The following is a 25,989-nucleotide window of genomic DNA, read 5'->3' on the forward strand; positions in this document are numbered from 1 at the left end:
TGCTTCCCCAAGCAATCCTAACAACCACTGGTTGTGGCTGTTCTTAAGCAATGCCATCAATTAGAAACAATACAAATCATTTTTTTGATTGAGAAGGAAGTTTTGAAATAGGAAAGTCACTTTCTAAAAATTGCTTCAAATCTATTCAGGTTTTACTCACCAGATACAACAAAATATCTTAAACTGATCTAATCCTTAAAATATGCAGGTATGTTAATGCATGTGATTTCTGGGTTATTTTTACCACAGCCTGCTAATGAGCTGCAAATATGTCTGGATATTCTTAATGCAATATGAATCACCATAGGTATTTTTGTAGCCCCTGGCTGAGGTCACCACGTTGCCCTACAGCCTGTGCTGTTGAGCAGCACTGAAACTTCATAAGCTACAGCTTATAAAGGTGATATTACCAGCAAGAATGGCAGTTCTCCAGGACATGCTCTGTGTTTTGATACCTGCAGTGTGAACATTTTTAATGCATCAGTAAATGGCCATTGTTGCCGTTGAAATGCCTTGAAGAACCAGTATTAAACTCAGGATTTAACACTTGTAATGTTTGTCATTTTTCCGATTATGCATGTAAATGATAAATATACGTGTCTTACACTACATTTTCACCTACATAATCTTAAGGTTACCTATAAAATCAGTGATTCAGCATTACGCATAGGTAACAGAAAAGAAAGGTTTGCCCTGCAGTCTGCATTCTCTTCCCAGCATAGCTTCATGTTTGATACTCTCATAACGGACTCACCCTCACTAAGCTGCCTTCCTGTGATATTCTTCCTTAGCTGTTATCTTCCACTTCTGCCTTGGGTTTTGTGAAGGTTATATGAGAGCATGTTTGATAAAAGGACAGAAGTTATGTGGGTTTTCAAGGAAGAGGGCTCTTAGATGTAAGGTTTTGGAAGTGTGGGTTATATGCACAGAAATACAGCAAGTTTAAGAAGGGGCTGACTTGTTCTGCCCAGGTCCATTTGAGTGGATATTTTTCCTCCTTAGAAGAGGATTACTATGGCCTGTGAACTTCTCTGCCAAGAAAAAAGTGTACTGACATTCACTACACTGAAAAGCTGGGAAAATGGTATGAAAGAAGAGGAAAACGTTATTCCTTTGACAATTTTGGGCTAACCTTCTGCTAATGTTATTTCCATTTTAAATACCTCAGGTCTTGTGGACTCAAAAGGTACCAATAATGAGGCCAAGAAAGGAAAGAAAGCCTCTAAAATAATGAAAGAGGAGGACTGATTACCTCAAGAATCATATTAAACCCTGCATCCCAGGTCACCACGAACAAACTAGCCTATCAATGGCTTTGTACTTTCAGCACCATCAGTTTAGTAAAAGAAGGATGTTTAATATAATTCTTTTTCTTGAATAAAAACTCCCTTTCCTTCCACAACCAAAACATCTGACCTCTGAAACGGAAGGTGTTGTATCAGCCAGGCTTCTTTTATTGCAGTGACCCTCCTCCCCACACCCTGCAGCTGCAGACAGCATCTCTCTCAAGATGTGCATGTCGAGGAACACAGATCTCCTCACATGGCCCCTAAAAAGGCAAATGACCTGTCTGCCTTCTGTCCTTCTTCACATCACCAAGTGACTTCAAGAGATTTATTGTCTATTTCTATTTAACCACTAGAAAAAAAAGACATTAGCATCAGTATAAAAGTGACTTATTTCAGCACAGAGTATTTCATATGCAAATAAAGGATCAGCACCTTATTCATCAGAAGGAATACTTACATAGATAGTGTGGCCTGGAGAGCCAGGTATACTGGAACCTGGTCTGGAATAAATGCTTTCTGATGATGTTCGTGTAGGCTGAAAAACAAAAAGCAACTTTTCAGAGCAACCTGAAGCCATTAACATTGGGAATTTTGGTTTTCTATGAAGAAATCTGCATACAACTTGAAATTAACCGAATTTAGGAAAAAAAGTCAAGACAAATGCAAGCAAATTTCACAATCTTGTGAGGCAAGTGGGCTTTTTATATTGGTAGGGAAAGGAGTGCTGTGAGAGGGAAAAGAGGCTTTCTAAATCATATAATGTAAAAGACTGACAACAATAATGAACAAAATCAAACAGCACCTGCCAGAGACACTGCAAGGAGCCATACAAAGTATGATCCTGGATAATCCCGATAGCCATTTAACCAAAATGTTAGTCCACAGCTAGAGGTATCAGCAGTTCAGCAGGCAAACTGTTGAGGAGCACAGCACACACGCTAGCACTTTCCAGATGTTCCATCACTGGATTTCCATTATGAATACAGAACTAAACTCAGTCCTAAGTAGAAGGAGCAGAAATCCTGGGCTTGGAGCTGTTCCCTAAATCTGCAGCACAATGTAGACACAGCATGAAAGCTAAACTGGTGATTGAAATGTCCTGATTGCTTATGTTTAATGACAATGTCCTGGAAGCTGAAATTCATGAGAACAGTCACACCCCTACAGAGTGATAGTTGTTACACATTAGTGGATCTTTCAGACACTTCATCAGGACTAAAATTCCCTAAGGAATTTTTTGAGGAGAAAAGACAAAATAACTCAGCACTGAGATGTAGGGATCCTGAAAACTTGATGAATCTGAAAAACACCTATTCAGTTCAAAGTCACCCAGGCTATTGTGGCAACTGCTCCTGAACTTGGCACACAACAACAGTCAATGATACCACACCTGCAACCAAGAAAGCGTGAACAATTTTTGATCCCTACTGCACTTCAAAGGAACCAAATGCCATCACAAAGCAATGCGCCAGCAGATGACTGATGGCACTGGTGAAGAGGGGTACTTCAAAGTCACTGGAAATGAAAGCTTGGTAAAGAGTCCTTACCTCGTCAGCTTGCGACATTGAACTAAGGGACCTTCAGGCACACGCTGAAGCCTGCCTCACTGGCTTTGCCTAGGAAATATCTGGAGTGAACACAACAAGGCTACTGGACCTTTCTTACCTCTCAGCATACATTCCTTGAAAGGATCATTCAGACCCCAGAGACTTTCTATCTTTTATTTCATAGCCAGGAATGCTATTGAAACCATCCCTACAAAAAAATAAAAGACCTGCTGAAAACTGGTTGAGGATCATAGAGGCGGCTTTCTCTGGTTTCACTTGTGGAAATGAAATCACCCCAGTCAGGAAGGGTCAGAGGAATAAAAGGCTTTGAACATGTTCCACCAGAAAACGTGAAGATTCAGATCAAACAGAGCAGATGTGGCCGTGGACTGACATAGCCACAGATCCTCTCCAGAGAATGTCTGAGAACACTTTTCTCAGCTGGACCTTTATGTGTGTCTTTGCTTTTCTCTCTGTAGTTGCATATTCCTACATTCCAAAAGGGAACAGAAACTTCTCAGCTGCCCTTAAGCTCCTCCCATGATGCAATCAAAGCAAAAGACCCAATAACAACCACTTGTTTCATGGAAATGTTACAAGGATTAAGCTGGAAAATCTGGCTGTTGTTGAGAAACACTTTATTCCCCCTTCCACTCTGCCATTTCACCATTGTCTAAGTGGAGACACACGTAACATTTTGCTGCAGTTGCTATGGATAACAATTGTTTACATTACAACATAGGGAACAGTATTAAGGATTTGAGGTACTCTTAGGGGTGTCTCTTGTTACCTTTGGCTTTTGGCAGACTCACTTTAAGAGATTTTTCTGCTCAATTCTCCCTGTTGCAGGAAAACAAGTGTTAGAGGCAGTAACAGCTTCTTCCCACCTGGCAGGGCCTCTTGGCTGCTCTTCATTCTGCATCTTTTATGACCACTTCAGCAAACAAGAAATCCTCAGCTCTCGGCCCATCTCCCCAGCCTCAGCTCTCAGTGTCACTGCTAAAAGCCTTTTCAGCAAAGGAAAACTCACTCGTATTTCTCACTTCAGTGAATTATAAATGAAGTTAGACACCTTCAGAAGATAGTTTCAGCCACACACCCCTAACAACCTTCTTAGGTGCTCCTGACCCTGGAGTACAGGAGTTGCTGATGGACTATCAAGTTGTAGCACATTGCTCTTCATTTGTGCACTGTGCTTCTGCTCCACTGCCATCCCATAACACAGCCATGAGCCAGAGAGGCACCCTCTAAACCCAGTTTTCTCGTGCATACATCAATTTTATCTTCCATCTACCGCAAAGCTCCACACTGCCTGGGCAGGACACCATCATACCAGCCCTTAAGCCCTCACCATTCCTCTCCTGAGGAGCTTACACCAAGCAGATCCAAACCTGTGGCTCCTCTTCATTCCCAGCCCTGTACCTTGCTTAAGTTTAAGAGATACCCATTAGAACAGCGCATGAAAAAGAAGACTTCTACATCTACTCTCCCCCTTCCTGCCTCACTTTGCCCTGTTTCTTGTTTTGAATTACACAGGCTGTTTCCATTGCAGATGGCTCTTTCCTATTCTGCTGCTTCCCATATGGTCTGGAATCCTTCACAGCTTTGCACTTTCCCCTAAAGACAATTGCATTGCACTTAAAAACATTTGTGCTGCTTGCCTTAACAAACATACACTAAAGATTCCTCGATATAAGCTGTTCCTCTGGCGTACTTTTAGCTGCTATGGTTGGCTCTTCTCCTAAGGGACCAAGAATAGCACCTGACTATCTGTGACAGGGTATGGCTTTTATTAGATTAGACATTACACCTCCATTAGCAGTGAAGAATCCTGACCCTGTGTATCACCACTGTGACTTTGTACCTTAAACAGGTGGAAGGAGACACACTGGAGGTCAAGTTCTTTATTGAGGTAACTGCAATGGGGTGTAAATTCCACCTGAGGGGAGAGCTGATCAGAGCACTTGTAAAACAGGAATAGCAACTATCCTTGATATAACCCTTAGCCTTCAGTGGAGATGTCATATAAGCATTTCTTGCACACATTATTGGAAGAAAAAAGGTAAAGAAATGAGAGGAAACACCCTTTAACATGTCTTAATTTAAGTTATTTCCTTCCACCACAACAGTCCTGTGACACTTGTTCTACACTCCCAGCAACAAAACAAGTTAAGCTGCCTTACTTCTAGAAACAGATCTGCAACACTCTTTATGTGACTGGTCTTGTTCTTGAAGGATTCCATTAGAGCTTTTCATAACACCAACTTTGCGCAAGGGAAGTTAAAGCTAATTTCTATGAAGAACTAATCTTTTTTCCTTTTCTTGCTGTAAATGGCATTTTCCCACATTTTCTGGCAGTGGAAGAGTCGTCATTTTTTTCTTTCCTCTTCCACCCAGATGGCTTTAACAGTAGTAAATACATAAATATGGGATGCCTGTACCAGATGAATGGAGTCTATGTAGTATATGAAAAAGATCAATAGAAATTCAGTCAACAGAAATTCATGCACATGATTAAAGAAGCCAAAGAGCTAGATCACAAAGCATCTAAAGGATCTGCAAGACTTCTCAGTATTTCCCACTTTATCCTAGAGCTCTTATTTTTGTTTTTGTTCTTCATTCCATGCATTTGTCTTCAATGCAGAAGTTCTTTACCAACTTCATTTGCAGACTGGCAGAGGTAACACCTTCATGCTCACCCTGTTAGCTTCACTGTGAATTTCAATGCTCAGTTATCGTATCACCCATGCATATGCCCCATATGGATTCACATGTTCTTTTAATATTAGGTTGCAAAGCTGAAGATGGTCATCCTCCTTTACCTCAGTCTGTCATGTTATCATGCATGGCACATCATCTATATAAATAACTTCTCGCAAGAAGTCACGCAAGAGTCAGTCACATCACTTGGGTGCTGCTACAATGTGATGGCTCTGGCGTTCTCAAGTCCAGATGTTCAGAATCATGCTCTATAAGAACTTATAAGTGCAGGCAACCAGATCAATACTGATCCCTAGAACATCTGGCCAAATGGATGCATTATTGTTTAACAAAGGCATTGGCAGCCTAATTTACAGTACCTGCCTTAGTTTTTTGATAGAATTCATTATGCAAGGCGGTGGTAATAGCTGCAGAAGAACGAATATGTTTTCACTTGATAACATTTAACACCATAGCTTAAGCAAATTCTCTATATTTCTGAAGCTACTTTAAGTGAAGCATGTTTATAACTGAACTAATAGAAGATTGGGATGCAATTCTACTAGGAAGACATAACATTGCAATAGCAGGGTGTTTGGCTTTCTCAGTACATCACTTGCTGCTCTGACCACCTGCTTCATCCACTGCAAGATTTTACAGTTATTCAGGACTTGAAACCACAATTCATGAAACACAAGCTTCCTATGGATTTCAATAATGTTCAGTGGCCATGTGTATAACAAATAAAGCACCTCAATGTTACAGCATTAATTGGGCTTGTCTCTTAATTTAACTGTACCCTTCTCCTTACAGGTGCTTCCTTCAAATGAATGAATTCTTTACTTCTCTGCCTAAAAGAATTTACACTATGTATGCATCAAGGCAAAACTAGTGAACAGGTTTAGTTCAAACTCACACAGACACACGTATTAATACGTTACAACCAGTTTTTCTTTCCTTCTAGACACAGAGGCCAGAGAGGAGAATGAATTTTCAACACACAATCATTGAAGGCACATTGCTAGCAAACTTTAACAAGACTCCTCATGCAAAGCCTTCCTCAAGAGTAAGTTAAGTGGAAAGCAGAAGTAAATAAAGTGGGAAGTCCAGGACATACTGAATTCAACAGCAGACTTCTCAGAGAAGTCACAGGCTTTCACTCAGTAATTTTCAACCTTCAGTTGTCACATAGATTCAAGCCTTTGGCCCACCTTTGTAGCAATAGCGATAGTATCTTTGTGTCTACTCTGCAGGAGAACACTTGAAGCCAAAAGCTGCCTTGAATTACACTTTGTATAATCAGCATGTAAATCTAACCAGAATTTAATACTGGCCAAATTTACACAGGAGGATATTCATCTGACCCTAAGCTATTTGCATCCTACACAGTCTGCAAAACAAGAAAGAGAGCATACCTTTATTTTGGCATGGGCTGCTCCTCTTTTGCCTTGCATATTTTTTCTATTACATTGGCTAGAATCTGCATTTTTTTATTCCTAAGGCTCCTGGATTTCACCACTGGAAACTCAGACTCTTACATGCTAAGCTGAATGCAAGAAGCACTACACTGGCCCAAGAGATGAGTGAAATTGTCCCCCAGTTTGTTCTTACCAGACTCCAACATTTGATTCCATAAAGCCTAGGACTGCAGAGATACTCCTCTCCTTAGTAGCCCTCATAACACAACTTTACAGCTGTATTTTATACATAGTTCTGTAGCTAACAGAGAGACCATTGTTCAAGAAAGGTTAATGCATTTCAACATCCTAACTTAAGTGAATAAAGTACAGTGCAGAACAAAGGGTACAGGGCTTCCATTAACTCCCACTAAATCACAGCATTGGATTCAACAATACAACACTATCCTGCAGACTGCATGTAACACAAACATCCTGCCTTGGCTGATGAGATGACTCTGTCTATTTTGCAATTAGATACGTGAAGGTAGCACAAGCAGACACAATGGAAATCCAGTGGCATGGACTCTGTCAGCCTGTCTGCTTACTGCTAGCCTCTACTAAGACCATACCAGCACATTCTTACTTCATCAGGTGAAAGCTACCTCAGGTGTGCATGCATGCACTACAGCCACATGTCTGCCACAGCAGACACAATAAATAAGAAGAAATGAAAGTGGGTGGTGTTTGTAGGTGAAAAGCAAACTCAAGGATGTCTGAAAGTGGAAAAGTAGTCCAGGGACAGGGAGGACCTCCCAGCTCGGAGGTGGATGTACCCTACATTAGAGAGAGGCAAATGCTCTTGGGCAGCACACAGAGCATGTCCAAGCCTGGAATTTTGTAAGTATTTCCTTAACTATTCAAGTGTAGGTGATCAATACATATAAAAAATAAACTGATTTAACTGATGCCTTTTCTTCTTTTCTAAAAAGCATGAACCATTGTTCATGAAAAACTCTTTCTTTTTAACCATCACTTTAAAGTCAAATGCTTTTCACCATTTTCATTTGCTTCATATTTGCACTGCAGTTACTTGTTTTAGAAGAACTTTCTGTAACACTGTAAGAACAACACCACAGCCCCCAAGAGCTCATTTGAGTCTAAAAAAAAAAAAAAAAAGAAACTGAAGTATTTCATTAAACCAAATAAAAAGTGTGAGAATTAACACACAACACTGCACCGCATGATGCAAAACACAGCGTCAGTGCCCATGGTGGCAAAGTGATAGCAGAAAGCTGTGGGGCAGAAGTAGGAGCAAGCACAGCGAATGACAGCAATGAAGAATCTTCCCAGTAAAGAAGACTGTTATCAATACTATGAAAACACAACAGCCAACCTCTGCAGAGCGTGGCCTGCGCAGAACCAGACTCTTTGGATAAAAGAACTCAGATGAGGAATGCTGTCATGAAACACAAAAGGGAAAAAAATGAGTGAAAAGGAAAGCAGTTTCCCCAGTTCAGTGGTTAAGCTCTTTTTTCAATCAAGTCACTAATATCTACTTGCTAGATAATAACCTGTGTGTTGCAATATCTAATGTTACTGATCGCTGCAGGATCACAGCAGCCAGACAGTCATAAAACTCCTAAGCAATAGATATGTTTGTAACGTACATATTTTCTGCTTGTTTTGGCTTTGTAATCTTCCCCAAATATCCAGTGGGGGGAAGACCTAAAGCAACCATTGTTTCAGATCTTGACCACGTAGGATGCTGGTTAATTTATATCACAACTCAGTTACTGAGGGAAAAGAGAACTTGCTGAAAACTTCTGAAGTTACTTCAATGATAAAAGAGCTTTTTTGTTCTGTTTTGTTCTATAGGGAAAGGAAACGCAGCAGAGCAAACAGGCCATGTCCCTGGCTCTTTGCAGAACCACCAGAAAACCTAGGCCTGACCCTGAAAGCAGCTATATCATGTATTTATAAACCCACAAACCAGATTCCAATTCTCACATCAGGTGTAAATGTACGTCATAAGAAACTGAAAGTCAAAGTGCAGTTCATAATTTAGAGGTGACATGTTCATATAGCACATAGTTCCCCCAGCTTCCTTTGTTTCTGTACCTACCTCTTTGCCACTGCCTTCATTTGAATGGCAGTATGAAATATGTCAGTCATCAAAATGAACTTAAATAGATTTTAAAATAAGGTGTCTGGCTTTGCACCAGGGTAGGTAGAGACTGTGATGTGCAGCTGAAGCTAAAAAATTCTCCATCTCTTCAGCTAGTTTCATTATAGTGCATTTATCAATGCCTTTAAAAGGCACAATAAACCTCTGCATAGAAGCTCTCACCCAGGAGCAAGGTGACCTTGGGTAGCTGTGCAGTAACATGTCTCATATGTTCCCTTAATATGCATTCTTTGCTTCACTTCATTCTTATGCAATAACTCACTTAGGCAGAGTCTTGCAGGTGGATGAATTCATTTACATCATTCACATCAATTCAGATTAGCTGAGGGGGAAGAAGACTGACAGGCTTGGATGTGTGATGGAAAAAGGGAAAATATTTGAACAGGACTTTGGCCATTCCATGGGGAATGGGAACAAGCCAACTGACTTACAAGATCAGCTGGAGAAGGTTCAGAAGGGCCACCATGTAGTCAGGATTGCTTTGGGAAGCCTCTTGGGTCTAAGTGAAAGGGAGGTATTGTGCCCCAACCATTCACCACAGAGCACTAGCATTGTGATACTTAAGTAGGGCCAAAACACTGTCTTACATTCAGATTGTTAAAGGAGGAAGAAAATCTAGTCTGGCATAATTTCCCATTTTCTTATGGAAGGTCAGGACAGAACTGTGTGCAAATGCTGGATGGCACCTACAGCAACATTTGGCCATGTTAGATCACATGCCATCTAGGGCAAATTATACCTGTGCATTATCAGGACAGCCCCCACTAACAAGAACTCTGCTCAACAAGAATTTATCTGCATGTTGCCATGATCATAGTGAATTCTCTGTGGGGGATGTTTTACAGACCAGTGCACCTGGGTAAATGCTGAAGGACGTGGCTTCCTGTCAATGAATCACACATAGAATACAACCGACAGGATATCCTAAGCTACATGACAGTACCTCTTAGCTTCCTTGTCTGAAAGACATTTTATTCATATGCATATCCTAAGGTACATGACAGTACCTCTTAGCTTCCCTGTCTGAAAGACGTTTTATTCATATGCAATCTCTACTCTACAGAAAAAATAGCAAAGTTCAAAGTACCAATTGAGACATCAAAAAGAGTAAATTCATTTAGTGAGTATGGGCTTAGAACTGCCTGGTACATATAAAAAGCCAGCCTCCAGCATTTATCAGTGCAGCATCATTGCTATCAAGGATTTGATACAGAAAGTTTGTCTGGATATGCTGAGGTGACTCCATGGATAACTGCAGATCTTCTTGGCATTCAAATTAGGATAACTTTAGGGTGAGGTTTACTTGCATGAAAAAGCAAGAAGATCCTATACTGTCTAAATGCTGTAAATAACCGTGCAGAATAGGGGATGAACTATAGAGCAATTATAGACATGTGCAAAAACACTAAACATATAGCACTTGCCCTGTTCACATTTACTCCTTGTCTTTCTCAGAGTGAGATAGAAAATGAAATGTCTTAGAGATTTTGCCATGTCTGTATGTCACTAAATGTCACTATCTTTAAGGCAGTGTGCTGAGACAGGTATGTGGAGTTGCTGAGGTTAAAAATCAGAGCAACACCTCTGAAGTGGCTCCACTATTTATTCTGCCAGTGGTGACAGCTATGTGAAAAAAGTAAAACCCACAGAAAAAGTCCCTCTTTTAAAACAAACGTTCAGTTACTCAGTGTGCAGTGTGTCTTTGCTATGAATTCAGCTTACCCGTAGCTTCTCTTCAGTCTTAGTGGATTGCTTACAGTCGGGATGCCAGACAGTGGAACCTGAGGGAGAAAAAAGAACCCCATCTTTATTCAGGACAAAGCAGGTAACATACAGCCATGATGAGTCAGCTATGGAAGAGAATCCCTTCATTGCATCAGCCAGTGAATCTGTATGAACTATGCAGTCATTCAAATTGAATTCTAGCTCATGAGAAATACAAGTCAAACAAAATATATTCAAATCCTCAGCCCATCTACAGCAGCCTCTTCCTGAGGCTGTCAAAGCACTGTGCACACATTCTTAACTAAAACTCAAACAGCCTCAAGCAGCAAGCACCAGCTAGAGGAACTGAAAGACACAGGGATCTTCTGTGCACGATGGAGGGTAAGAGCAAAAGAACTTGGCCATGGCTACCTGATCTGTTCTCCCCTTACATACTGCACCATACGTAGAGAGGAAGTTCTGTTTACTGGTCCATTAATAGTGGGAAAGTCCTATGACTTTCTTGAGCAACACGTGTCATATTCAGTTACTGTAAATTATTACTCAGACCACCTTTTCCCTGCAATTATGCAAAATGCAACAGGAAAGGCAAAATCAGAGAACTCACTGTGCAGGAGAGTCAAGGCTGTATCTCACACACTGCACTAAGTTAGAGAGGCCAGTGGTGAAGCACCGCCATGTGAAAGAGCATCTCCATACATCACAGTGGACCATACTTGCCATGGGAACACACATCATTGTACCCCAACGTCAGTGGCATGTGTTGCTCTGGCATTTCCACATAGCATATTCCAGCAACACATCCTACTATAAAAGGCAAGGTCTCTGCTGTTTGTGTCCCAAAACATGGGATTCTTCTTTATGCTGTAAAATTGGAAATATCTGGCTGTCCTCAAGGTCTGAACAGTGTCAGGGGCAAGGAACACTTCCATCCATTTCAGTTCTGCTTTGGAGCGGCGTATGAACTATGGTCACTGCTGGGAAGCTGCTGGCAGGTATTATCCAAGTTGAAACAGAGCAGCTCACTTTCTGCAGTGAAATTAAAACCTCATTCCAGACACCACAAAGCCAAGATACAGCCTTGTCTGTCTGCAGGGGAGAAAATCACCTCTTCACTCTATCTATGAGGAAACCAAACAGAGCAAAGTCCAGGTCTCCTGCTGGTGACTATTAGCTCAAGTGCAGCCAGAGGAAACCCCACCTTCCAAGCCCAGGAGAGGAATGGGTCAAGGCCCCTGGAAATTCTGTTCTAAGGAGCCCTTACATGGCTCGGTACAGGAGTAAAGACCAGCAGGAATGATTTCACTTCCCAGCAGCACACAGTATGATCATCATCAGGAGACTGAGGAGAACGCTGTGACTCTGGATCAAGGGTCTGAGATGTTTGGCTTTGAATCCAAGCAGAGGAAGAAGAAGCTGTGCGTTTGGCAGGGGGAGATGCTCAGACAACAGGGCGAAGTGTACCAACAGCCTTCTCTGTAAACAAACACCAGCCCCAGAGCCAGGACCCCACAGAGCCTGTGAGAACAGGCGAGAAGCATGCCCTGTGCATTTGCTTAGGAGGTCAGACAGATCCAGGCGCTCAGGAGGAAGGCAGTTCATGTTACAGGGGCTGATGAACTGAGAAGGTTTAGGTTCAACTCTCAAATTCAGCTGTGAGCTTCCAGTGTGACCCTGAGAAAAATGATCTCTGCTCTGGACCTCAGGTTGTTTTTTCTATTAAACTATCCCCACCATCAAAGAAAAAGTTGTCATTGCATTTTTGGGGCAGTATTTAGCACAAACCGGCACAATTTTAGGGACACCCCAGGAGAACGATGCAGTTATTGGAAGTGTACAAGAAATGAAAGACAGCTTGGATGCCATTTTCATGGTGAGACTTAGCTAATGGTTGTGAGTTTTCTTTGACAAAAGGCTAAGTGTGAAATATGTGAAGTTTAAAAACCCAAATCAGATAAAGCAGGCTTAAGAGGTTAAATTTGTTGTGATCCTGAACTCTGAGCCACCCACAACTTGTAGATTTTATTCATCCAAACATGATACTGTATTTCTAAAAGCTTGGAGCAGTGCACATTCTCAAGCTGCATCACCCCTCCTTTTCCTACCAGATATAGTTCAGCAAATAGTGGCTATTCCCATTCTCAGCGTATGTATTGTTTGCTCCCTTGGCAATGCTTGGAATGCTGCTATTCTGCACCCTAGGGTAAACTATTTGGATGGAGTCAGGACATATGTATCAGCTGAGAGCTTTGCACAGTAAAGGCTTTTAGGTCCCTTACACTCACAAGCATGCTGAATTGAGTAAGGAAAGCTTTGGCAGGACAGTCTGGAGCACACTCAGCAGTAACATGACTTGGTCAGAAAACAGCTTGTGAACCATAAAGCAATGCAACTTGGGCTGGTCCTCCTCTGAGACAGAGTGAGCATGAAGAACATTAATTCACATCCACAGGAAGGGAGATACAGCCAAGAGAACTGTGGCAGATCAAGGAGCCAGGCATCTCTCCTCTTTGACCTTGGCCAAGACAAAGTAAAAGAGAGAGATTCAAGCTGGATGTGAGGAAAAAACTTTTTACCATGCGGGTGGTAAGCTACTGGCACAGGTTGCCCAGAGAGGTGGCCAATGCACCATCCTTGGGGATACTCAAGGCCAGGCTGGATGTGGTTCTGGCAATCTGGTCTAGTTCATAGCCCATTGCAGGGGTTGGATTTGATGACCTTTGACGGTCCCTCCCACCCCAAACTATTCTATAAAATCCAGCCTAGTTTAAGTAGAAGCAATGCCTTCTGTCATGTTTGGATCTGCAGAAATGCACACCTCAACCCGCCCAGTCAACATGGACTCCCACTCTCTGATAGACTGCAAACAGCACAGTGTGGAGTGAGGTCCCAAAGAGCTCAGAAAGCAAGCAGCAGAATTCAGGGGAAACCCTCTCACTTTGGTATCTCTCATGCCAGTCTGTGTGCTGAGCTACCCATGAAATGCCAAACTCAGAGGCAGCCTAATAAATCGCATTTTTGTTCCACAGTTTTTGAAAACACAGCCTGCCTCAGCTAGGGTGTAGGGTCACTGCAAAGCCATGTTATGGCCACCTACTAGTGCAAAGGGGTTTCAAGTGGAAGCATATGAGAACACTATTAAAGCTATAGACCTCCTTGCCCATATTACACGGGGATGGTTCATGAACTCCTGAGGTCCCTGATGGAAAAGTTATCAAGTCTACTTTTACTGGAATGGAGACATCCTTACCTTGCAGATACATTTCTTCTCCTTCTGTGAACATCTGGTTGCACCTGCTGCATCGTGCACAGCTTGGATGATAATGCTTGTCACCTGCCTAAAAAAAAGAGGGAAATGAGGGACAAATGCATTGCACTCATTATTTGTGACAGACCACTGTAATTTTTTTTCTAGTTCATCTGCTCTGGTACAACATGACCCCCATGATTGTGACAATAGCAATGAGAATGTAAGATAAGCCATCCTGATACATATATCCTGAAACTAAGCATGAAGCTCTTCAGCAGAGTGGGGCCCACCAAGCTGCTTGTCATAAGCGGTATCGGACAGATTTGATTTACAGATGATGGCAAACCTGATGTGCTGGGAACCGCTCCCAGTTAATGAGATACAAACTATTCCAAGAAGGCTGAATCACTGGAGACAAGATCTTCAAACAGGAAGACAGTACGTGAAAAATAGATTGGAAATAATTAAACAGGAATATTTTCTGGGCTCTGCCTGCCTCACCCAACTAAAGAACATATCTGCAGCAGAACCGTGCCACTGCTTAACAGAGCTCAGATTTTCAGTAAGGACACTGATGTTCCTATAATAAAATTCATAGCTTCCCAAAAGGCATTCAGTAGGGTAGTTAAAGTAGCTACACAATCAGAACTGGAGAGAGTATGGGGCCTGTTATATTACAATTAACTAACCTGAGGTATCCCATCTGAGATGGGTTTGTGTCCCGTGAGATGCTTACCAAGTTCCCAGACTCAAAGAACTGAAACCTTTGTACATAAGTATGCAGCTTCAGGAAGGATAGTTAGGTTCCAGCAGAGATTTCTATGTTGTGAGAGGACCATGGCATGTGGGCAAAGAAAATCACCCATTCACACCTGTACAGTTTCAGCTTCTGTTCTTCAAGTCTGGCCTTTGAGGTGTGGTGGATTTGGTTTGGGTTTTTTTGAGGTTTCTGTGTTTGTTTTTTGCTTAGGAACAAGAAACTCTACCACAGCTCTGTTTTCATTAAAAGCTGTGTTTCATTGCCACAAGCAAAAGGGGCCAATCCTTTGGATTTTCCATAGTTACTCTGGCAGTCCTACCCCAGGCTTCCGAGTTTTCTGTTCCTTGTTTTGCAGTTAATTCACAATAACTTTAGTCAGTCACTCCTACTAGCTTGATCCATACTTTGTCTTAAAAGGGTCTGTATTCCATCCAGTGCTAATATTAATGAGTCCTTCAGTTGTCAGATAACCATTCCACCTATTTTTCTTCTCATCTCCAAGCTTTTCTTGAGGATCCTTTAGAAAAGGGCACCTGGATTCAAGCACTCATCTGTTACTTGCAATAAGCAAGCATATATGTCTTTATATGAGAAACAAAGAGAGAATCCATCACAATATCCTGGGTTGATTCAGCTAAAAGTGCTAAACCCAAACCAATATTGAACATTATTCCTTTTGCTTTGCATACAAATTATTAAATGGACTTGAATGAATTGACAGCAATTTCTTGTCAAATGAAATAGTAAACCTATGTGTTACTGTCACTGCCTATAAATTCTCCGTTAAATCAACTGGCATGTGTGTTGGCAGGAGAAGCAAAGATCAGTTATCAATTTATAACCATAAACAATCTCTTCTGACTTTCCTATTTACCTTCTACCCACACTGACAAATCTAAAATAGGTTCTCAGATTAAATCCCATTTGCCCATAGCAGACAGAAAAAATCAGTTAAAAGAAGTAGTAGTATACAATCATTTCGGAAATAATTCCAGAGCCTTAGAGTTGCAGAACGATGGAACAGCAGCCAAAGGTGTATTATAAGCATCATTATAAATGTAAATACATGGGTGTTAAAATCGAGTAGCTTTCCATGGTTCTGCAATGTCACCGATTCATGGTTGACCACTAAACCATGTCACTAAGGGCAAACTGATCCCCCCTCATGGCTGCCCCTCATGGTCTCCAGTCACAGCCACCACTCATCTGCCCTTTCATTGTGGCCCACACTATATAGCTGCTGCCCCTACCCCTCATGGCCTCCCCTCATGGCTGCCCCTGACCTCACCTCACAATCTCCCCTCACTCTTCATGGCCACCCCTGCTGTCCCTTCACAATCTACCTTCATCCCTTACTGCATCCCTTGCTGCAGTAGACCAGATTGCTCTGGTGAACCGCTGTGGGAAACCAGAGTGAGCTGTATGCCCCTGTGGCACAGAAGAACAACTGCACTCAGTTCAGAAATGTATTCTCATGACCACTCCTGAGAATGAAACCGTACCATCACCTCTCCTCTAAGGCTTAGGAACAGCAGTTGGAGGCTCAATAGCCAACATTCATGGATGGTCGGCTACAGGGGGGAGCTGGATGTGTATATTTTGCAGAGGACATTGCCCAAGTAACGTAATTAAAAGTACAAGCTCTATTATGGGTTAAAACTTAAACAGGGGAAGTTTAGATTGGATATAAGGAGGAAATTCTTTCCTGTGAGGGTGGTGAGGCACTGGAATGGGTTGTCCAGGGAGGTTGTGAATGCTCCATCCCTGGCGGTGTTCAAGGCCAGGCTGGACAGAGCCTTGGGTGCCATGGTTTAGTGTGAGGTGTCCCTGCCCATGGCGGGGGGTTTGGAACTTGATGATCTTAAGGTCCTTTCCAACCCTAACTATTCTATGATTCTATGATTATGTATTATAACAATGCCAAGACCTATAATAATAGTTTATAATGAGACATCCAATTTTTCGTAGATCATCTTTCCAGGCTCAGCAGCTATCAATATTCAGCCTTCCTACACATACTATTCAATTAAATGACTTCAGTTTGGCTATGCAGATCCTCCTTACCTGATCAAACCAGTCTGCAATGCCACTTTAAAAGCCCCTTGTGCACTGCTCACAGAGGGCTTTGAAGGCTCCCTCTGATGTGGAGTGATAACCCCATGCAATTGTCCAGAATGAGAAAGGTTGTAGAATACAAGTCACTGCATTGCACACTGCATGCATCAGGCTTAAAGACCTCTTGCAGTTTAAAAGGTAAACTCAAAGGCTGGGAGGTATTTGAAGCACCAGTTAAACTCAACGCACTGAGCTCCTGTACAAGCCCTTCTTACACCACTGATGCTGCAACCTCTTCACAATGTGCACAACGCTCCTTTGCCTTCACTTCAGTAAGGTGCCCCTAGGGACCTCCTGAAGCCAAAACTGAACTGTCACCCCTAGGTGTCAAGGAAGGCTATGGTGGGTATTGTAAGAATGATTCTGAGCCCAGGGCTACAAATACAGCTGCACGCAAGCTGATACAACGTGCCCCAGAAAGCCAGCATAAGAAGTACCTGCACTGAGCACAGACACAGCTTTAACCCCATGGTAACAGTACTTCAAAAGCCAAGGACTGTGTTTTTTTTGAGTCCATTCCCTCTGTCCTCACTTCCCACAAGACTAACTTTTATTCTCTGAGTGCTTGTAGAGCTTTAGGCTGATTAAATAAATGTTTTCCTCTTTAGTGAACATGAAGAGCCCAAGATTTCCTATTACTCATGCCTTCAGTTCTGCCCTTCCTTACAGAGCAACAGTGAACAAGAGCCAGAGAGAACAATAACAAGAATCCCGCTAGGAGAGCTCACATGCCAGCGGGTCTGGTAGAGGAAGAACTAATTACCAACAGACATTTTCTGCTGGCCAAGGGACACAATTAAGTGCATAGTTGTTGCATTACGTTTACACAGCTGCACTTACTCTCCATTCAAAGATATCTCAGCAGTCACCTGACAAACAGCTATTAAACATGTAAAAAGCTTTACTTTTCTAACACTAAATAATACCACAAACCCTGCTATATAGTTGAAAGAGTACATTTAAGACTAAAAGCTCCCCCTTCCTTATGTATGTGTTTGATTTTTATGAACAGGTATAATAGGCCCATCTGATGGACAAATTTAATTGAATATTTAGTTCTACCGTGACTGAGGAGAATGACCTGATTTCTTAACTCCCTTCAGGACTAAGGAGCAGCACAAAGAATAACTCGGACTCATCTTGTAAACCCCCTAAGGAATGTCATGCATTATAAAAGAGGAACTGTGGCAGTAGCCTACCATTTTCCAGTGAAGCTTTATTTTAATTACTTGCAGAGGTCACAGAACCTTCAACCCTGTTTGATGTTTGGTGCAACATCAAATTCCATTGTTTCCTTCTCTGCAGGCTTCTGTGATCTCACGAGGGGCTGGAACAGCATAAACAGTATGAAGACCAAAACCTGACTCTCATAACATCCTGACCCAAACTGTCCACTCATTTTTCCCAGGCTCTTGTCTGTTTAGCAAGTCACTACAAATATCTGTGCTCAGATACTAAAATAAAAGTGCAGCTCCTTTGCTTCCAAAGGACTCCAGAATCTACCATGATTTTCTCTGTTACTACCAAAGGAAGGAAGGTCTCATACAGTTTAAACACTGAACAGATTCCAGACTGATAAATCCTTGTTTGAACATATCTTTAAAGCCAGGACCTTCTAAATGTGTTTTTAACACTACTGTCACACCATCTCAACAGAAACAGCTCTCAAGCTCTCTCTGTTCAACCCAAGACAGGACAGAGCAGCGGGAAGCAGAGCTCACACTGGCAGTTCCCAGGCTGATGTGGCTGCAAGACACAAGACAGGGGGAAAGTGGGAAATGGAGCGTGAGGCCATGAGTGTAAATCTGGATGACAACATGCATGCAAAAGTTGTGTAAGACCCTCTGAGCCTTCCATTGATTGCTGTGTTGGGCAAGCCAAAACTGCAGCTGTCCTCCTGCTATGAACACTTGCACTGTTAATTCATGCCGCTTTCTGATTTTAATCCAAGAATACTTTCCAGCATTCCAACAGTGACTGCCAGTGTCATGGTAGTGTACCCCTTAACAGACATACTGCAATGAACTTCGTCGTTTATTAGTGTTAATTCTACCACCACTCAATATAGTCATACTCATTAGTTGCTGCCAATAGCACTGCAATTGTTAGCTGCTTGGAATATAACTTTCCCTCCTAGCAAAGATGTGAGTAATGATTCACACTAAATCCCCAGTTGTGCAATTGCTCTGCTGGCATGAAGAAAGAAAGAGTCCTCATGCCAGCTTAGCATCAACTGGACTTCCTTTAGTAGTTAGTAGTTACTTGTGACCACACTGTCAGCTTGGCTTTGAGTTCTTATTTTCCTGCAACATCCAGTGTTGAGCAAGTTGCACAAACAGGTGAAATCATAACTACCAACTATGGTCTTTATGGGAGCTATTAATTCTGTCTTCATGGGGCAAATCCACCTATTGCTACATCAGGATCAAAGTTAAGAACTTAAAAGCAGGCAGTCAGTATAAGGAAAGTAATTGCACTCCACTGAGAAATGTGCTCACAGTAGCCCAAAGTGGCTGGTTAGAATACTGCAGGCAGTACAGAGGAGCAAAGCAATAGCAAACACAGCTTTATTGCCTATTGCCAGGATTTCGACATCTGTTAGGATCTTGGGTTACTTTTATGCATGGAGAAACCAAATTCCAGTGACTGACCATATACTTAATCAGAAACAATCGAGAGGAAATATATGCACTAGATTTTATTAAATTTCATTTTAATTACAATACAGATCTGTGAATTCATTGCCTCCATTACCCTTAGGCTTCACAAAGCACTTAATATACATAATAATGTATTAAGTATATATTCCTTTATCTTGTATACACTTTGTCCAGTGTGCATATTTGACGTGAAAATATACTTCACCTAAAGGAGTTGTTTACAACCACATTCATATTGCTAGAATCAGAATCAACCAAGCAACGCTACTTTACAGCAACTTCACCATAGTGCCAAGGGCATTTTCAAACAGCCTAATACTGGCATAACCATCACTTTGTCTCAATCAGTCAGCAAAACTACTGACTAATGAGTTGCGTAGGGCTGCTGAGCTACAGTTGAGTGATCAGTTCTTCTGCAGTAAGGCAAGAAAGCCCTTCCAGCCCCAGCTTCTAGCCTGCTGAAAGGAAAGCAAAGCCCTTATTTGGTTTGCTGCTGAGCATTAATTATGTGGTCCAAGTCAAAGGACAGCATGGAGTCTTGTGCACAGATTATGTACCAGATGCATACAATATGCAATCTTCCCTAACACCAGGAACCTCCCACTTCCTGAGTCATCTTCATGTTTTCTTTTGTTAGGTGATAACAGGACCACCAAGTTATCAGCAGTGTGTGAGTTCAAATGTGAAACACAACCACGTTTCTCCTTTTAACTCTGTGCATGAAGTGACTGTTAATCCCTTGACCTGTCCATCTGGCTTCTAATAACAGAGCTTGATGTATATATATTAGCATATCACATTAACTGAAATTGTATTTGCACTAGTGCAATAGTTTCTCCAAAACAATGGAAAGTATCCTGGGAGACCGAGATAACTACTAGTTTATTTAATTAGAAATACCTTTATCCCATCATTAGAACTATAGCTGACTTCAGCCTGTCAAGATTTAGCTAGGAAGGTCAGTAACAATCCTCCTTTGGGTATTAAAAAACCTCAATTGAATTATTTAATAAATCAGAAAGTCTTGCACCTGACAGCAGGTAATAAATATGAGATCTCATTCGAATATAAAAAGGTTAATTGCAATCCCCCCAGATTAGCAATTATCTTCATTCTGATCATTATTTGATTGCATATATAGACAGACAGAAACAAAGAGCAGTATTACACATGGTATAAAACCATAGAATGGTTCGGATTGGAAGGGACCGTAAAGCTCATTCAGTTCCAACTCCCTACCACAGGCAGGTTCACCTTCCACTAGAGCAGGTTGCTCAAAGCTCTGTCCAATCTGTCCTTGAAAACACACACACAGATACAGATATATATAGCAGCCTTCCAGTATCTGAAGGGGGCCTATAGGGATGCTGGGGATGGGCTCTTCATTAGGGGCTGTAGTGATAGGACAAGGGGTAATGGGTTAAAACTTAAACAGGGGAAGTTTAGATTGGATATAAGGAGGAAATTCTTTCCTGTTAGGGTGGTGAGGCACTGGAATGAGTTCTCCAGGGAGGTTGTGAATGCTCCATCCCTGAAAGTGTTCAAGGCCAGGTTGGATGAGGCCTTGGGTAATATGGTTTAGAGCGAGGTGTCCCTGCCGATGGCAGGGGGGTTTGAGCTTGATGATCTTGAGGTCCTTTCCAACCCTAACTATTCTATGATTCTATGATATATAAATGTGCACATGGAAATTTAAAGGAACATACATATTCCTAGATTTTAAAGTAATCGTAAAAACGTGAACTTTTAAGACATCCTACTACTGTTCAAAATTCTGTATTCTAAAATACAAACAGCAAAGTTATCATAGTCCATAGGCTCAGTACACAGGAAAGTTATAAGAACCAAGATACTATGAACTAAAAAAAACAAATCAAAGAAAAAAAACAAGGCAATGACTAAGTGATTCAGTTTGAAATAAAGACAACCAATAAGAAAGCTGAAGCTACCAAAGAAATAACTGTGGACAGTAAGCTCAAGGCAATAAGAGTCTTTATTAAAGCATGATGGGGAAAAAATAAGAAAGAAAACTAATCATGGTTGAGGCAAAGATCCCTTGTTAGCTGCAGATGAAAAATGATGAAAGACGGCACAGACAAGGCAGGAGTACTCAGGAGGTGTACCTTTCCGGTCTGTGTTTAACAATGCTGAAAGACAGATTTTTCCTGTTTGATCCTGTTTATTGAGCAAGGCTTTTTGAACTGCTTGCCATGAGCCAACATTTACAAATGAGGAGATTTGAATAATTTGTACTCAAGAGTCAAAGAAAACTGGCAGTTCTCTGCCAGATGGATGTGTTAGCAGGGGAGGCTCTGCTGAGCCAGGTGCCTCTGAGATGACTTCCTTCTACCCACAGCATGAGGTACCTCTACTTCTGGCCAAGACAGGAACATAAAATCCTTCCTGGTAAACGTGGGGATGACCCAAAGACAAGGTTTGCTTAAGCTACCTAAACCCAACAAGTATATTTTATAAGTCTAACACAATATGCTGCAAATCAAGGAAGCAGGGCCCTGTGAGACTGAGGGCTGTGTTGTGGGCAACAGCAACTGAGAGAAGTGGTTTGAGATCATCATTAATAATAACCTAGAAAATGCTCTCAGTGTATCTGAAAGGGCTGGCTCTTCTGATCAGAACATAAAAGAAAAGCAAAAATACCTTTTAACTACAGCTACGGCAACATTGCCATTAGAACACTGATGAGTCCATACATGTGGATTTACAGAATAGAATCCAGTGGAGAACCACCAAAGCAACATGAGTCTTCAGCTGTGAACCTGAAGGTCAAGTCATTACTCAAAAAGCGGTTAGAGATGACTAGCTCACAATGGACAGGTGATTAAAAGCCACTGAAAAAACTATGACATCTAAAAGCTACAGTTAGACAAATTTAACCTCAAAATAAGGTAAAGTTTCTAAAGAATAAAGGTAATTTAAGCAGCAAAAAAGAAAATCTTTGGCCTTATAATCACTCTGCAGTCTTCACGACAAGGCAGGATAATTTCCCAAAGGATAAGCTTTCATTTGGTTTTGAGGGAAAAGCTCTATGAGACTTGAATAAAGGTCAAGCAAGATGATCATAGCAGATCCTCTGATCTTAAAATCCATTCCAATGGGCCTTACATACAGAGAACCTTTTACACATGCATTAGCCTGCTCCTAGTGTGCACAGGTCTGGACCAAACCAGCAGAGTAATTAGGGTCAAAGTCAAAGGTTACACTGGAAAAGTTTCCAATGGAGTTAAATCAGTTCACGGAGACCTTGGCTAAGCAACAAAATTCCTGGTGTAGCAGGGGCTCTGCTGCTAGAAGGGAGCTTTTATTGATGCGGCTTGTGGTTCAGAGAGACAGCTCAAGTGCAAGGCCAGGAGGCATTCTGGGGTTGAGTGTGCTCCATCAGCACTGGAACTGATGCAGACCCAGAGTCCAGCTCCGCAATGGGGCACAAAGTATGGGAAAAGTATGAGAGAAAACAGGTCAGTGTAGCACTAAGCAAAATTCATGTTGACCTATTCAGTGGGCAAGGGCAAACCACCTTGTTAACAATGAATCAAATGAGAGTCTGGGAGATGAAGCAACTCCCCGCAGATCAAAATGCATGCTTGCAACAGAGCAAAGCAGAGAACTCAAACTCTCAGACTCCCAACCCTGCCAGACCTCCTTGGTGCACGCCACTAGATCCAAATAACTGTAGCTGAGTTTCTTGTTCATCTAACACAAAACTGCCTTTCCAGTTTTCTGTCAGAAAGGTGTTTCAGGAACTGTGCAACCTTTGGCAGGCGATTTAGCAAAGGCTGGTCTCCATCCTGCTGTCTGCATTCAGTTCAGAGGGAGTGTCCCAAGAACAACAGAGAAATTAAAGTTGAGAAGGGTAAAGGACAGGGAAAGAAACCAAGCATGTGGTCAGACACAGGACATTTGGGGAAAATAACCAGAGAATATAAACCAAAGGTAGCCTGTAATAAACAAAGCAAGACATGAAGCACTCAGTTTATGCTAACATGTTCCTGGTAGACTCACAGATTGTTCTAATAGGAAAACATGTTAGGAGTGAATTGAGCAGGGCATATCTTTCTGAGTAGAGCCTGTTCTTGTAGCAAACTGATCCTAAATGTCATGTCATTCTGACTATTCTGATCCAGTAGTGCTTTGAAAAGTCTAAAGTAGAGGTTTTATCCTTTATTAACCCATATAGAATTATGGGCTTGGATTTAACTACATCCAGGCATTTCTCAGGAATTCCCATTTTGTAGTTCTGGTCAAAGTGTTATCCTAAATTTAAAATGGAAAAACAAAGGCCATCAAGGTAACCTGTGGACTGTTTGTGCAGTGAAATTGTTGTCTCTTTTTCAAACAGAGCAACTTTGAATAAATCTCAGACCACCAACATGGCCTCTGCTAAAAGCAGAGCCTTTTATTTCTGGCAGAAGTCCGTTTTTTTGTCCTATTTCTCAGTTTTCTCATTGCTGATACATGTGATTTTCAATTATAGATGCAAAACTATGCAAGCATATCTCTGAGTCCTAGCTGGCACAACATCCTATCGGAGTGTATTTGTCAGAGCCAAAAGACTCATTTGACTCCATATGAAATCCAGATTTCTAGTTACTACTAGAACGATGACAACAAAATAACCATGATGCAATATTACTATGGTGCTGAACAGTAAAGAGGTGATGGACGTAATGTAGAAGGGGATACCTAACATCACTTGCTGCCATCCAGTATCCAACTGAGCACAGGGTCTCCATGACTGTTGTCTTAACAACAGTAAAATAGTTCAAGGATGCTGCTAAGTCTGCTTCAAGTTTTTTAACTACTTTTTTATTGCTAGGAAAAGAACATTTTCCAGCCAAGATGCAACTACTTTACAGAATTCAAAGCAACAGCAGATCCATCTGTATGCACAACAAACCTCTATCTCCAAATCCTACATGTAAAAGTCAATTTCTTAACATTTAAACTCATATTCAAATGATTTATGTCAGAGACCTCTTCAAACCACAAAATGTCCCAAGCTTGTTTCAGACAGTTTAAATGCCAGAGTATACACTGCTTGTGATGAAAAGGTGCATGTCTTGCTGTGTGCTATTGGTCCCCCTTACAAAGGAAATGGCTTGTAATAAATGTAATATATCCCAGGTATCTAACAGAGAACTGTTAGACCTGTATGATCTAATGCAGCATGGTATCTAACAGAGAACTGTTAGACCTGTATGATCTAATGCAGCATGGGCATGTAATTAAGATCTACACATTCAGTGCTCCAGGTGGTCATTCTAAACATTTAATCACCCACAAAAACCTCTTGTGTATCACATTTCCTCACCTGTAAAGCACCTGCTCAGTAAAGGCAGGTGTTAATTCTGTGGACTTCACAATCCCTAGAGATTCCAGGCATATCTTTTGGGTTTGTTTTGTTTCCTTTCATTTTGTGTACCCAGGAAAGCACCCTGTCACAGCAGACAAAGGACTGGGGACATCCTCACAGAGCCAGCGCTGAGCACAATAGCCGGACGGATGGAGCCTGTTACAAACAGGTGACAGCCACAGACCTGCCCCAACAGGCTCTTCTCCACTCCTCGAGTTTCAGACATGTTATTGCTGCATTCTTCCTAACAATGACTTTTTATGGGGGACAGGTCTCAGTCCTACCCTGCTCTTTCAGAAGTCAGGAGCAAACTTTCCACTGATAGGACTTAAAAATGAAAGATGACAATCCTGCAAAATGTTTTATCCATTGCACCATTATATTTCACCATTTTGTCCATTTTTCATTGTCATTTCAGTCCAGGGCACAGAAAAAGTAACAGGCAGAAATAACTGTGTTGTTACACAGTGCATGCTCACACTGCCCTATCGCTACATCCCAGCTGACAGGGACACTCTGACACTGGAGGACCTTGTGTTTTCAGCGTAAGTACTTTAGTGCAGGGACCATTATTAATTGTGTATCTCTGCTGGGGGTGATTGTCGCAGACAGCACTACCACAAACAAAGGTTTAAAAGATGAACAGAAGCAGCAATGGGAGCTATGAAATGCAAATAGAGTATTATATTCTCCCTAAAGCAGACTGCTCCAAGAGGAGAACGAGATGTGCTCTGCAGTGATAGCCATGCAATTGAATTCTTAATACAGCTACATAACAAGAAAAATAAAGTCACCTAGGTAAGTTACCCTTCTAGTAAAACCTGGTGTGTGTTATGTGTACCTCTAAGACATGAAAAAGCTATTATGTATCTGTTATGTGTTACTGGAATACATGCATTGACCATATATGACAAAGGCTGCTGTAAACTTTATGCTAATAAATGCATCTTCCTGAAACCTCATTTTGAAGACTTCTGACCAGGCTGC

The 25,989-nt window shown here is 41.7% G+C and overlaps 1 protein-coding gene across 6 annotated transcripts in view; it reads right to left on the minus strand.

Annotated features, from left to right (window-relative positions):
• The window catches only part of ABLIM1 (actin binding LIM protein 1), a 195,187-nt gene that overhangs the window by 39,467 nt on the left and 129,731 nt on the right, over positions 1–25,989 (minus strand). For all 6 annotated transcript variants that reach the window (XM_061372767.1, XM_061372763.1, XM_061372762.1 and 3 more), the window contains exons 7-10: positions 14,097–14,184; positions 10,844–10,902; positions 8,330–8,392; positions 1,747–1,824 (exon numbers count right to left, since the gene is read on the minus strand). In XM_061372767.1, the coding sequence (XP_061228751.1) occupies positions 1,747–1,824; positions 8,330–8,392; positions 10,844–10,902; positions 14,097–14,184 (288 nt within the window). The remainder of the gene's footprint in view (positions 1–1,746; positions 1,825–8,329; positions 8,393–10,843; positions 10,903–14,096; positions 14,185–25,989) is intronic.

This window comes from Neopsephotus bourkii, unplaced genomic scaffold, assembly GCF_033783945.1.
Source record: "Neopsephotus bourkii isolate Nb327-2 ecotype Australia unplaced genomic scaffold, CSIRO-AGI_Nbou_v1 NB_1615, whole genome shotgun sequence".
Lineage (NCBI taxonomy): Eukaryota > Metazoa > Chordata > Aves > Psittaciformes > Psittacidae > Neopsephotus > Neopsephotus bourkii.